The following is a 15343-nucleotide window of genomic DNA, read 5'->3' on the forward strand; positions in this document are numbered from 1 at the left end:
ACCACTCTGCCGCAAAGATCATCTTCTTAGCTCGCCGCTCCGACCATGTTACTCCGCTTCTGAAATCTCTTCATTGGCTTCCAATTCACTTCAGAATCCAATATAAACTTCTCCTGTTAACCTTCAAAGCTTTTCACGGTCTAGCTCCTTCCTATCTCTCCTCTCTCATCTCACACTATTGCCCCGCTCGTGCTCTTCGCTCCTCTGATGCCATGTTTCTCGCCTGCCCAAGGGCCTCTACTTCCCTTGCTCGGCTTCGTCCATTTTCGTCTGCTGCCCCTTACGCCTGGAACGCTCTTCCAGAACATTTGAGAACTACAAGTTCAACCACAGCTTTTAAAGCTCAACTAAAAACTTTTCTTTTTCCTAAAGCTTTTAAAACTTGATGTTGTGCAGACTTCTACTGTTACTTTCTACTGTTAGTTTTTCCATACCCTGTGCCTGCTTACCCTACCCTGTACCTGTTTGCATTCTCTTCCCCTCCTTATTGTTTTACTATGATTTTATTAGATTGTAAGCCTATGCGGCAGGGTCTTGCTATTTACTGTTTTACTCTGTACAGCACCATGTACATTGATGGTGCTATATAAATAAATAATAATAATAATAATAATAATAATAATAATAATAATAATAATAATGTGGACTGAGGGGTCATCAATATGCGGATGATACCCAGCTCTACCTTTCCTTTTCATCAAAGCCAGCTGAGGCAGTGGCTGTTCTGAACCAGTGCCTGGGCACGGTAATGGACTGGATGAGGGCTAACAAACTGAGACTCAATCCAGACAAGACGGAGGTACTGTTAGCGGGTGGTTCATCTGTCCGGTGAGGTGATGTTTGCCCTGTCCTGGACGGGGTTGCACTCTCCCTAAAGGATCAGGTCCGTAGTTTGGGGGTGGTGTTTGATCCAGAACTGTCACTTGAGGCACAGGTGAACTCAGTGGCAAAGAGCAGCTTTTATCAGCTTAGGCTGATATACCAACTGTGCCCTTATCTGGACAGTGATAGCCTAGCTACAGTTATCCATGCTCTGATAACCTCTTTTGGATTACTGCAATGAGTTATACGTGGGGCTGCCTTTGAAAACGGTCCGGAAGCTTCAGCTGGTACAAAACAGGGCAGCCCGTTTACTAACAGGGACTGGCTGGCGAGATCACATTACGCCAGTCCTTTTACAACTTCATTGGCTGCCAGTCCAGGTCCGGGCCCGAATCAAAGTGCTGGTATTGACATTTAAAGCCCTAAATGGTTTGGGGCCAGGTTATTTGAAGGAACGCCTCCTCCCATATGTACCTACCAGGACCTTAAGATCATCTACAGGGGCTCTTCTCCGTGAGCCCCTGCCAAAGGAAGTGAGGCAGGTGGCTACTAGGAGGAGGGCTTTCTCCGTTGTGGCACCCTGGTTGTGGAATGAGCTCCCCAGAGAGGTCCGCCTGACGCCTACACTGTACTCCTTTCGTCGCCAGCTGAAGACCTTTTTGTTCACTCAGTATTTTAACACTTAATTTTAACTTAAATTTAAATTTTACTGTTTTAACTCTGTATTTTAACGTTATATCAATTTTGCTGCGTGGTTTTATCCTGGTTGTGCTTTTTATACTGTATTTTGTATTTGTGTTTTTAACTTGTTGGTTGTTTTATGATGGTTTTAATTTTTGTGAACCGCCCAGAGAGCTTCGGCTATTGGGCGGTATAAAAATGTAATAAATAAAATAAAAAATAAATAAAATAAATATTCTTGTATAAGTACAGGAAAGAACTTTGCTGGTGGTGGCTTTCATGTTCCATGCTACTGTTCAGATGGTATGACTTTGCAGGACCAACCACAATTAAAAGAGAAAATAGGCAGTGAAATCTAAGTTTGACACAGGAAGCAGGTGTCTAACAACTCCCGTCTCAATGAAGAAACTGTATTTGAAGGCTGATGAATCTATCCCTTCAAATGATCTCATATTTAGAAATGAAGAAAACAAGCTAATTTCAGCCCGTAGCGCTTCAGATTCTTTTTCCCAGCTCTCTGTGCCCTCAAATCTGCACTTGAGGATTGGGATGTTAGAGGAGTTGAAAGTTGGGTGGTAGAGTTCAGACATGATGTGATGATGGAGAACTGCAAAGTATCTGTTCCAGGTTGGATCAGGACTGTGGATTTTGAATGTGTATGTTGGGTGGGTGGGGAAGGGTGTGTGTGTATAACCTACAAACCACAATAGAGCCCTAAGGATCCAGATTTGAACTTCTAGAGATTAGGGAACTAGGTTCTTTTTAAAAATTGAGCTGAACATACTCCACTCGTGAACCTGAACAGGCGCAATGAAACTGTGATTTCATTGAAAAGTGGAGCCAACCTAAATATCCTCATTCATATTGATATGGAGTTTTGTTTTTCATTTTTAAAATGCTACAATTCATTAGCTGTTCTTTGCAAGAATCCAGAAAACAACTGATTGTGCTATCAGGACACTGAAGATCTGCTCGCACTCAAAGTTATGAGGTGAACAGCAGGTGGTGATACATAGTTCCTGCTCATTAGGGTCACTTGAAAGTCTTATTAGTTGTGACTCTGCTCTTCTATATAAGTAGGCCTGATGCATTCATGCAAATGATTTACGGATGTGATCTTCATTAAATAGAAGAAGTCACAGGTAGAGGATACAGATTCAGTGGACAGTCACATAAGTCAGCTCCACTTGATATCCTGGGAGTATTTGCATCCACTGAGGTCATGGAACTTACATTCTTGATAAGCTTCCTACTGATCTCCCCTACATGTAAGAAAAAACTAAAGGTTTCCCTTTATGAAGACAATCCAGTTGTTTCCCATGTGTTTCTAATGGTACATTTTCATCTGTCCACCTTTTTCTTTCCACGAACATAGATGTTTCATCCCAGATTACCCTTTCAGAGTCTGGTGGTGGTGTGAAGAGGCCTGGAGAGACGCTACAACTGACATGTAGCGTGTCTGGATTTTCTCTCACAAGCTATGGCATGCACTGGGTCCGTCAACCCCCAGGAAAGGGACTGGACTGGACTGGAGTTATCTGGCGTGGTGGAAGCAATGCCTATAATAGCGCTCTCCAAAATCGGATCACCATCACAAGGGACACCTCCCAAAGCAAGGTTTTCCTGCAACTGAGGGACCTGAAGAATGAAGACTCTGCCATGTATTACTGTGCGAGAGACACACTGAGGAAACCCTTCTGAGAGGCAGAGCAAAAACTGCACTTCCTGAAAACCAGGCATTAGTCAATTACTGCTTCATCTGCAACTGATGGCAACCTATTAGTTTTTCATCCCGTTTCCTCACTCTCAAATGCTTGATGTGCCATTGCAGATCTGAAGTGCATTGATCAGGAATCTGGGTGATGGGAAGCTGTCATTTCAATCTGCTATAGTGTCAGTTCTTACAAAGTGAGGGTTCTCTGAATGAGAATTGACTGCTCTCTTGACCTGATACAAAGAGAGCACAGCTTTTTCAGCTTTAACTGTTGTGATGAAGAGGCAATTTCACTAGGTTCTGCATATATACAAATGACACCTGCTGAAATCCCCTTTCCATGCAACTGTTAAAGATGCAGGAGCCCTATATGGTCACCCTAGTTAAATCCAATGTTGTACAAACAATAGGATTCTGCATTTTTCTCTTCCATCCTGCATCCCCCTGTGCCCTCAAAACTGTTTGGGAGACTATGGTTGTAATGAGAGATCAGAGAGGGGGAAAGTGGAGTCCACACCTGATGTTATGATGGAAAATTATACTGAATCTCGCCCAGGTTGGATCAGGTCTGTGGTATGCCCTAAAGCTGAAAAAGAGGTTGCTTTTTATCCTGTCCATTTCATCTAGTCTCTAATGGATGATGTCTCATTCCATTCATATTCTATTCCCTGAAATGTATGTAGAAATCCCCAAAACATTTTATAGTTCATCTCCTACATGGATTCATCTCATGAATTACAATATTAGGGATGTGCAAAGTGGCTCTTCTCAGCCTCAAAATTTGAGCCAGAGCTCCATTGAGGCAATTATCTGCCCCGATTTCAGAGCAGGTCCCATAACTCCACCCTGTTGGATTACCCTTTGGATAACCATCTGCTTCCAGATAACCACTCAGGTCAATTGAAATTAATCAAATGCTTACAGCTCCCTCATTTTTAAAGATAAAGAGATGGAACATTGTGTGATGATAGCTCTTAAGCAGGGCTTTAGGTGTGCCCAGTTTGTAGCAGATCCATTCATGTCTTGAATTTTTAAAGGAATTTTTAATTTCCCCCCCCCGTCAAACCATAATCCCCCTTAAACAAACACACCCACGCACACCCTTCCTCATTTATGGAGGGAGATTTTATCCTTTACTTTGCTGATGCAGAGCCCACTGCTGGTTGTGGAAGTTTCTACTCCAGCCTTCTCCAACCTGGTGTCCTCCAGATCTATTGGACAGAGCCCCCCTCCCCTGTACTGGAAGCCCAGCCAGCCAACAGGAGTCATAGTTTAAATGAAATAATGAGCCTGCCTGTGCCTGACTTAGGTGTAGGAGCTTTCTCACTCACCATGCCAGCCAGCTAGCCCAGCAGCACTTTCACACTGTGGAAATGTGGATAATTGACTTCTTTGAGTCTGAGCAGAAATGGGCTCCCTCTCCCCCTCTGACCACCAGAATAAGCAGCCAGTTGGTTTTCCCCACTCCCCTGAACACTGCAATTGAAGGAGAGCAAGGTCACAGACAGCACTGTGGCAATACCGAATTGGTTAGCCAGAGATGTCAAGATCAAAGCTACCCCTCACCACACTTAGCATCTTCCAAAGATGGAGATGTTCAACTGAGACACAAACACATTGCATTGGCACCTGAAAAACAGTCGGATATTTTGTAGATGCTAGAAGCTCTGACTGGGAACGTTTCTGCTCTGATATTAATTGATGGGTTTCAAGGTGGCCAAAGAGAGAGCAGGAAACATGCACGCCCACATCATCATCATCATCATCATCATCATCATCATCATCTTTTAGTTATATTTACTTTTCCTTCTTGCAGCTTTCTAAGTTATTCTTCTATGCTAATCTTTCAGCACATATATACCTAAATTCTTACAGATTTGAAACAAGACCCTTTGGCAATTAAATTGTTGAGCTTTACCCTAATTTTATGTTTGTTCTGATTCTGTTCCTTTCTGTCACTCAGGAACCAGTTCTTAGATTAATTTCACCCAGGACAGTGCAGAAGTCAAAAACCTTGGAAAATCCACACAGCTCGAATGTACTGTCAAGGACATTGGATGTTCTTATATGCATTCAGTGAGGCAGGTGCCTGGGTAGACATTAAATTGGCTGGCTGGATACTGGGAATGAGTTTACCACCCCAATACTTCCACTATCCAAGAGTGGTTTTGAGTCTCCAATGACAACTCCAGCTTCTATCTGCAACAGAATAACTTGAAAGTGGAGGAAACAGCCATCCTTTTCTGTGCCAGGGGAACACAGTGAGAGGAAGCCACACTGGGCTCATATTCAAAATGTTTTGCTGTTTCAATACAGGAAAAAACATGCTGGTGGTGGCGCTCATGTTCCGTGATACTGTTCCTATGCAATGACCTAGCAGTAGCAACTACAACTAGGAAAGAAAATAAAGAGTGAGATTGAATTCTGCCACAGGAAACAGGTGTCTGAGAACTCATGTCTCAATCAAGAAAGTCGAAGAATCTAAGCTTTAAAATGATGTCATTATTATTATTATTATTATTATTATTATTATTATTATTATTATCATTTATATACTACCCCATAGCTGAAGCTTTCTGGGCGGTGTACAACGATTAAAAACAGTGAATGTTAAAAACAAATATACAAAATTTAAAAACATAAAAAAATCAGACAATATCCATTTAAAAACAACTATTCTGGGGTCAGATAAGAGGAAAAACTCAGCATATGCTGTTAAATGCCTGGGAGAAGAGAAAAGTGTTCACCTGGCGCCGAAAAGATAACAGTGTTGGTGCCAGGTGAGCTTCATTGTGGAGATCTATTATTGTGGTGGTGGTGGGGAGCACCACAGGACAGGCCCTCTCCCTTGTTGCCTTCCTCTGAGTTCCCCTCTGAATAGGCACCCGAAGGAGGACCTTAGATGTTGAGCAAAGTGTGTGGGTAGGATCTTGTTGGGACAGGAGTTCTGTCAGGTATTGTGGTCCCAAGCCATGTAAAGCTTTAGAGGTAAAAACGAGCACATTGAATTGGGCTGGAAACTTACAGGTTGGGTAAATTCCTGGAGGTGAAGGCTATCAATGGCTTCCACCCATCAGCACTGGCCAAATTCAATAGGTACATCTATTCCAAGCATGGAGAAGACCATGCTCTTCTCATGGCCATGAAGCTTGTAACAGTGAGAAGCCTGACAGGAAAAAAAAAACAGCTATCAACAATAAGTCTTCACTAAAGTTACTGTTACTAGCATGATGGAGGGGTGAAGATACCATGATATTTTGATTGTGAGATCTCCCCTCTGTTCACACACGGTGTGCAACGGCCTCAAAGGGAAAGTTGTCGTGCCCGCCATTTTCTTTTTTTTAAGCGACAGGAGTGCACGAGTGCTTGTGTGCAAAAGGTAAGCCTTTTTTTAAAAGAAATATTTCCATTGCTCACCCCACCCCACCCCACCCCAACCTGTGCATGGGTCCCGGCTCCTTGCAAGGAATTGTGAGGACCCAGGACAAACTGTGATGCCCGGCCACATGTTCTGCGGTCTTGGGCTCAGCCTGAGACCACAGAAAAACCAGGCCTAAAGTGGAGGGTGAGATCCCAGGGCATGGGATGGATCATCCCTCCCATGTGCATCATGTGAACACACAGGGACAATCCCGGGGATCACTCAGGATAAAGCTCCATCTAGCTAAGGTCTAAGAGTTCCCTTTCCCAGTCAAGTCAAGTAGTCAAATGGATGGGGCAATTCATCCAGCTCAAATGAACTGTGAATGCTTTTGCTAATGGAAGCTGTTATAGGCATTGGTTGGGGCAGGGGCCTGAGGAACACCACAGAGTAGTGTGTTGGCTATGGAAATCAGGATTCAATACTTATTCTCAAGGGCAATCTTCAAGGACGGGTCCAGCTTCTTTCTGCAAATGAACAGTGTGAAAGTGGAGGACGCAGCTCTCTATTACTGTTCTAGGCACACACCATAAGAGGAAGCCACTCTGGACTCATGTCCAAAACCTATTCTGGTATAAGTACAGGAAAGAACTTTGCTGGTAGTGGCTTTCATGTTCCATGCTAATGTTCAGATCTAATGACTTTACAGGACCTACCACAATTAAAAGAGAAAATAGAGAGTGAAATCTAAGTTTGCCACAGAAAGCAGGTGTCTAAGAACTCCCGTCTCCATGAAGAAACTGTATAAAAAGGTTGAATCTATCCCTTCAAATGATCTCATATTTAGAAATGAAGAAACCAAGCTAATTTCTGCCCGTACCACTTCAGATTCTTTTCCCCAGCCCTCTGTGCCCTTAAATCTGCACTGGAGAATAGGGATGTCAGAGGAGTTGAAAGTTGGGTGGTAGAGTTCAGACATGATGTGATGATGGAGAACTGCAAAGTATCTGTTCCAGGTTGGATCAGGACTGTGGAATGTGGATGTGGATGTTGGGTGGGTGGGAATGGGTGGTGGTGGATAACCTACAAACAACAACAGAGGCCTAAGTATCCAGATTTGAACTTCTAGAGATTAGGGATGTGCAAGGATCTAGGTTCTTTTTAAAAATTGAGCTGAACATACTCCACTCGCGAACCTGAACAGGGGCAATGAAACTGTGATTTCATTGAAAAGTGGAGCCAACGTAAATATCCTCATTCATGTTGATATGGAGTTTTGTTTTTCATTTTTAAAGTGCTACAATTCATTAGCTGTTCTTTGCAAGAATCCAGAAAACAACTGATTGTGCTATCAGCACACTACAGATCTGCTCGCACTCAAAGTTATGAGGTGAACAGCAGGTGGTGATACATAGTTCCTGCTCATTATGGTCACTTGAAAGTCTTATTAGCTGTGACTCTGCTCTTCTATATAAGTAGGCCTGATGCATTCATGCAAATGATTTACAGATGTGATCGTCATTAAATAGAAGAAGTCACAGGTAGAGGATACAGATTCAGTGGACAGTCACATAAGTCAGCTCCACTTGATATCCTGGGAGTATTTGCATCCACTGAGGTCATGGAGCTGACATTCTTGATAAGCTTTTTACTGATCTTCCCTACATGTAAGAAAAAACTAAAGGTTTCCCTTTATGAAGACAATCCAGTTGTTTCCCATGTGTTTCTAATGGTACATTTTCAGCTGTCCACCTTTTTCTTTCCACGAACACAGATGTTTCATCCCAGATTACCCTGTCCGAGTCTGGTGGTGGTGTGAAGAGGCCTGGAGAGACGCTACAACTGACATGTAGCGTGTCTGGATTATCTCTCACAAGCAACGACATGCACTGGGTCCGTCAACCCCCAGGAAAGGGACTGGACTGGACTGGAGCAATTGGGTATGATGGTAGCCTTTACTATAACAGTGCTCTCAAAAGTCGTCTCACCATCACAAGGGACACCTCCCAAAGCAAGGTTTTCCTGCAACTGAGGGACCTGAAGAATGAAGACTCTGCCATGTATTACTGTGCGAGAGACACACTGAGGAAACCCTTCTGAGGGGCAGAGCAAAAACTGCACTTCCTGAAAACCAGGCATTAGTCAGTTACTGCTTCATCTGCAACAGATGGCAACCCATTCATTTTTCATCCCGTTTCCTCACTCTCAAATGCTTGATGTGCCATTGCAGATCTGAAGTGCATTGATCAGGAATCTGGGTGATGGGAAGCTGTCATTTCAATCTGCTATAGTGTCAGTTCTTACAAAGTGAGGCTTCTCTGAATGAGAATTGACTGCTCTCTTGACCTGATACAAAAGAGAGCACAGCTCCTTCAGCTTTAACTGTTGTGATGAAGAGTCAATTTCATCAGGTTCTGCATGTATACAAATGACACCTGCTGAAATCCCCTTTTCTATGCAAGTGTTAAAGATGCAGGAGCCCCATATGGTCACCCTAGTTAAATCCAATGTCATAAAAACAATAGGATTCTGATTTTTCTCTTCCATCCTGCATCCCCCTGTGCCGTCAAAACTGTTTGGGAGACTATGGTTGTGATGAGAGATCAGAGAGGGGAAAAGTGGAGTCCACACCTGATGTTATGATGGAAAATTATATTGAATCTGGCCCAGGTTGGATCAGATCTGTAGTATGCCCTAAAGCTGAAAAAGAGGTTGTTTTTTATCCTTTCCATTTCATCAAGTCTCTAATGTATGATGCCTCATTCCATTCATATTCTATTCCCTGAAATGTATGTAGAAATCCCTAAAACTTGTTATAGTTCATCTCCTACATGGATTCACCTCATGAATTACAATATTAGGGATGTGCAAAGTGGCTCTTCTCAGCCTCAAAATTTGAGCCAGAGCTCCATTGAGGCAATTATCTGCCCCGATTTCAGAGCAGGTCCCATAACTCCGCCCTCTTGGATTACCCATTGGAGAACCATCTGCTTCCAGATTACCACTGAGGTCAATTGAAATGAGGGGTGTGCACGGACCCCCCGCTCCGCTTCACTTGCAGATCCGCCATTTTCCAGATTGGGCCGCTCCGCCCCACCCCCGCTCCGCCCACTTCCTCTCCGCTCCGCTCGGAGCTCCGGATCCGGATCCGGAGCTCCGTTTCCCCCCCCCATAGGCTTGCATTGAAAGCTAAAAAATTATACAACTTTTTTTCTGTTCAAGTTAGAAACCTCACGTTTGGCACCATGACACCTCATGGGGGTATACACACACACGCCAAGTTTCAAAGCAATCCCATCATCCCCTGATTTTTGGGGAATTTTTGAAAATCGGGCACCCCATTCACACCCCTTTCCATAGCTCCGTCAATTTGCACGTTAGAAACCTCAAACTCGCCACCATGAAAGCTTATCCAGGGATACATACGCACGCCGAGACTCAAGGCAGTCCCATCATCCCCTGATTTTTGGGGAATTTATGAAAATCCAACACCCCTTTCCATAGCTCCGTCAATTTTGCACGTTAAAAAAAACCCTCAAACTCACCACCATGAAAGCTTATCCAGGGATACATATGCACGCCGAGACTCAAGGCAGTCCCATCATCCCCTGATTTTTGTGTTATTTATGAAAATCCAACACCCCTTTCCATAGCTCCGTCAATTTTGCACGTTAAAAAAAAACCTCAAACTCACCACCATGAAAGCTTATCCAGGGATACATACGCACGCCGAGACTCAAGGCAGTCCCATCATCCCCTGTTTTTTGGCGGGGCTTTAACTTCCAAAACTCCAAGTGAGCGCAGGAAGGACTTCTCCCCTGAGTCAAAGCCACACACACACAACATCCCTGCGAGGTGGGCAGGGGAGGAGGGAGGGAAGGCAGGCAGGCATGCAGCTAGCATTTCTGGGGGCATAAGGAAGTGAGCCAAGGATAAGCCAGTAATGCATATAAAATGGAATAAATCAATAAATAAACAAAGGAGGGGTGGAATTAAAAGCAGCAGTGTTGCTCAATAAACAGCAAGAAGATTTTTTTAAAAAAGGCTATATCTGTCTTTTACCAGCAATAGGGGGACGTGCCTGGGGGAGGGGGAAGCAGCTGCCAGTTCAACTCAAGACAGCCACCAACAGCTCTGAGATTAAGAAGTAAACGCTCACTTCAACTCATAACAGGCATCGCTCCACCACTAAAAAGTGAACATTCACTTCAACTCATGATAGGCATTGCTCCACCGTTTTACTCTCTTTGGAAGGCTCTAATGGCCTTCCAGTGCAGGAGAGAGTGGGGAAACGTCCACAATGAGATGCCCTAAGGGAGCTCATCCCCTTGCACCACATCTTTTCAGTTGTTCCCCAAAGTTAGGGTGGGGAGCAGTGCTGTGTTTCTATCTCTTATTCTTGGCTTAGTATATGATTTCAGGTTGTGTTTGTGCATTTGGTGGGGCTACTGTGTTAAAAAACACGGGGAAAAGCCCGTTCAGATGAAGAAAGAGAAGTTTCCCAGAATCCCAAGTTACCCGTTTTGCCTATGCCCTCCTCCAACTTTGGGATCATCATGACCGGGAGCTGACTCTGCCCCTCAGCCCTTTGAAAAAGGTATTTTTCCCGCCAATTTTTTAAAAACTTCTAGCGCGCGACCCGTACGACGCAGAAAGTTGAGAGTAGTCTCAAAATGACCCCCATCCACGACTCTCTGTGCACAAGAATTCTCCGAACGATAGCTTAAACCACCCCCCAGTTATCCCCGATTCTTTCCCTCAATGCAATCCTATGGGTGAAAAGCCGAAAATGCCGTTTGAGCCGCGCGGTTGACCCGATTTTCAAAAAAATATAGCACGTGACCCACACGACGCAGAGAGGTGAGAGTGGTCTCAAAATGACCCCCATCCACGACTCTCTGAGCACAAGAATTTCCAGAACGATAGCTTCAAAAACAACCTAGTTATGCGCGATTATTTGCCGCAATGCAATCCTATGGCGAAATGTTTTCAAGATGGTGACCGGAGCGCTCCGCCTGAACTAGGAGCTCCAAAAAATGGTCGCTTCTCTTCGCCTTGCTTCTAGGGGTCCGCGGTCCGCTCCTACTCCGCCTCTGGGTAAGGCGGAGCAGGCCAATCCGCTACTGCTTCTACGCTCCTAATCGGAGCGGATCACACCCCTAATTGAAATTAATCAAATGCTTACAGCTCCCTCATTTTTAAAGATAAAGAGATGGAACATTGTGTGATGATAGCTCATAAGTAGGGCTTTAGGTGTGCCCCGTTAGAGATCCATTCATGTCTTGATTTTAAAGGAATTTTTATCCCCCCCCCCGTCAAAACATAATCCTCGTTAAACAAACACACCCACACACACCCCTGCTCATTTATGGAGGGAGATTTTATCCTTTACTTTGCTGATGCAGAGCCCCACTGCTGCTGGTGGAAGTTTCTACTCCAGCCTTCTCCAACCTGGTGTCCTCCAGATCTATTGGACAGAGTCCCCCTCCCTGTACGGGAAGCCCAGCCAGCCAACAGAAGTCATAGTTTAAATGAAATAAATAGCCTGCCTGTGCCTGACTTAGGTGTCTTCTCACTCACCATGCCAGCCAGCTAGCCCAGCAGCACTTTCACACTGTGGAAATGTGGATAATTGACTTCTTTCAGTATGATCAGAAATGGGCTCCCTCTCCCCCTCTGACCACCAGAATCAGCAGCCAGTTGGTTTTCCCCACTCCCCTGAACACTGCAATTGAAGGAGAGCAAGGTCACAGACAGCACTGTGGCAATACCTAATACATTAGCCAGAGATGTCAAGATCAAAGCTACCCCTCACCACACTTAGCATCTTCCAAAGATGGAGATGTTCAACTGAGACACAAACACATTGCATTGGCACCTGAAGAACAGTCGGATATTTTGTAGATGCTAGAAGCTCTGACTGGGAACGTTTCTGCTCTGATATTAATTGATGGGTTTCAAGGTGGCCAAAGAGAGAGCAGGAAACATGCACGCCCACATCATCATCATCATCATCATCATCATCATCATCATCATCATCATCTTTTAGTTATATTTACTTTTCCTTCTTGCAGCTTTCTAAGTTATTCTTCTATGCTAATCTTTCAGCACATATATACCTAAATTCTTACAGATTTGAAACAAGACCCTTTGGCAATTAAATTGTTGAGCTTTACCCTAATTTTATGTTTGTTCTGTTTCTGTTCCTTTCTGTCACTCAGGAACCAGTTCTTAGATTAATTTCACCCAGGACAGTGCAGAAGTCAAAAACCTTGGAAAATCCACACAGCTCGAATGTACTGTCAAGGACATTGGATGTTCTTATATGCATTCAGTGAGGCAGGTGCCTGGGTAGACATTAAATTGGCTGGCTGGATACTGGGAATGAGTTTACCACCCCAATACTTCCACTATCCAAGAGTGGCTTTGAGTCTCCAACAACAACTCCAGCTTCTGCAACAGAATAACTTGAAAGTGGAGGAAACAGCCATCCTTTTCTGTGCCAGGGGAACACAGTGAGAGGAAGCCACACTGGGCTCATATTCAAAATGTTTTGCTGTTTAGATACAGGAAAGAACATGCTGGTGGTGGCGCTCATGTTCCATGATACTATTCCTATGCAATGACCTAGCAGTAGCAACCACAACTAGGAAAGAAAATCCAGCTCAAATGAACTGTGAATGCTTTTGCTAATGGAAGCTGTTATAGGCATTGGTTGGGGCAGGGGCCTGAGGAACACCACAGAGTAGTGTGTTGGCTATGGAAATCAGGATTCAATACTTATTCTCAAGGGCAATCTTCAAGGACGGGTCCAGCTTCTTTCTGCAAATGAACAGTGTGAAAGTGGAGGACGCAGCTCTCTATTACTGTTCTAGGCACACACCATAAGAGGAAGCAACTCTGGACTCATGTCCAAAACCTATTCTGGTATAAGTACAGGAAAGAACTTTGCTGGTAGTGGCTTTCATGTTCCATGCTAATGTTCAGATCTAATGACTTTACAGGACCTACCACAATTAAAAGAGAAAATAGAGAGTGAAATCTAGGTTTGCCAAAGAAAGCAGGTGTCTAAGAACTCCCGTCTCCATGAAGAAACTGTATAAAAAGGTTGAATCTATCCCTTCAAATGATCTCATATTTAGAAATGAAGAAACCAAGCTAATTTCTGCCCGTACCACTTCAGATTCTTTTCCCCAGCCCTCTGTGCCCTTAAATCTGCACTGGAGAATAGGGATGTCAGAGGAGTTGAAAGTTGGGTGGTAGAGTTCAGACATGATGTGATGATGGAGAACTGCAAAGTATCTGTTCCAGGTTGGATCAGGACTGTGGAATGTGGATGTGGATGTTGGGTGGGTGGGAATGGGTGGTGGTGGATAACCTACAAACAACAACAGAGGCCTAAGTATCCAGATTTGAACTTCTAGAGATTAGGGATGTGCAAGGATCTAGGTTCTTTTTAAAAATTGAGCTGAACATACTCCACTCGCGAACCTGAACAGGCGCAATGAAACTGTGATTTCATTGAAAAATGGAGCCAACGTAAATATCCTCATTCATGTTGATATGGAGTTTTGTTTTTCATTTTTAAAGTGCTACAATTCATTAGCTGTTCTTTGCAAGAATCCAGAAAACAACTGATTGTGCTATCAGCACACTACAGATCTGCTCGCACTCAAAGTTATGAGGTGAACAGCAGGTGGTGATACATAATTCCTGCTCATTAGGGTCACTTGAAAGTCTTATTAGTTGTGACTCTGCTCTTCTATATAAGTAGGCCTGATGCATTCATGCAAATGATTTACAGATGTGATCGTCATTAAATAGAAGAAATCACAGGTAGAGGATACAGATTCAGTGGACAGTCACATAAGTCAGCTCCACTTGATATCCTGGGAGTATTTGCATCCACTGAGGTCATGGAGCTGACATTCTTGATAAGCTTCCTACTGATCTTCCCTACATGTAAGAAAAAACTAAAGGTTTCCCTTTATGAAGACAATCCAGTTGTTTCCCATGTGTTTCTAATGGTACATTTTCAGCTGTCCACCTTTTTCTTTCCACGAACACAGATGTTTCATCCCAGATTACCCTGTCAGAGTCTGGTGGTGGTGTGAAGAGGCCTGGAGAGACGCTACAACTGACATGTAGCGTGTCTGGATTTTCTCTCACAAGCTATGGCATGGACTGGGTCCGTCAACCCCCAGGAAAGGGACTGGAGTGGACTGGAGTTATCTGGAGTGGTGGAAGCACTCACTACAATAGCGCTCTGCAATCTCGGATCACCATCACAAGGGACACCTCCCAAAGCAAGGTTTTCCTGCAACTGAGGGACCTGAAGAATGAAGACTCTGCCATGTATTACTGTGCGAGAGACACACTGAGGAAACCCTTCTGAGGGGCAGAGCAAAAACTGCACTTCCTGAAAACCAGGCATTAGTCAGTTACTGCTTCATCTGCAACAGATGGCAACCCATTCATTTTTCATCCCGTTTCCTCACTCTCAAATGCTTGATGTGCCATTGCAGATCTGAAGTGCATTGATCAGGAATCTGGGTGATGGGAAGCTGTCATTTCAATCTGCTATAGTGTCAGTTCTTACAAAGTGAGGGTTCTCTGAATGAGAATTGACTGCTCTCTTGACCTGATACAAAAGAGAGCACAGCTCCTTCAGCTTTAACTGTTATGATGAAGAGGCAATTTCACCAGGTTCTGCATATATACAAATGACACCTGCTGAAATCCCCTTTTCTATGCAAGTGTTAAAG

General features: G+C 44.0%; 1 gene segment (V, D, J or C); it reads left to right on the plus strand.

The window, feature by feature from the left end:
* Positions 1-14481: 14481 nt before the first annotated feature.
* On the plus strand, positions 14482-14973 carry LOC134405894 (Ig heavy chain V region PJ14-like). The segment is given in 2 exon segments: positions 14482-14540; positions 14648-14973. Coding segments are annotated over 2 exon segments (372 nt in total).
* Positions 14974-15343: the final 370 nt, after the last annotated feature.

The sequence above is a fragment of the Elgaria multicarinata genome, chromosome 11, assembly GCF_023053635.1.
Source record: "Elgaria multicarinata webbii isolate HBS135686 ecotype San Diego chromosome 11, rElgMul1.1.pri, whole genome shotgun sequence".
Lineage (NCBI taxonomy): Eukaryota > Metazoa > Chordata > Lepidosauria > Squamata > Anguidae > Elgaria > Elgaria multicarinata.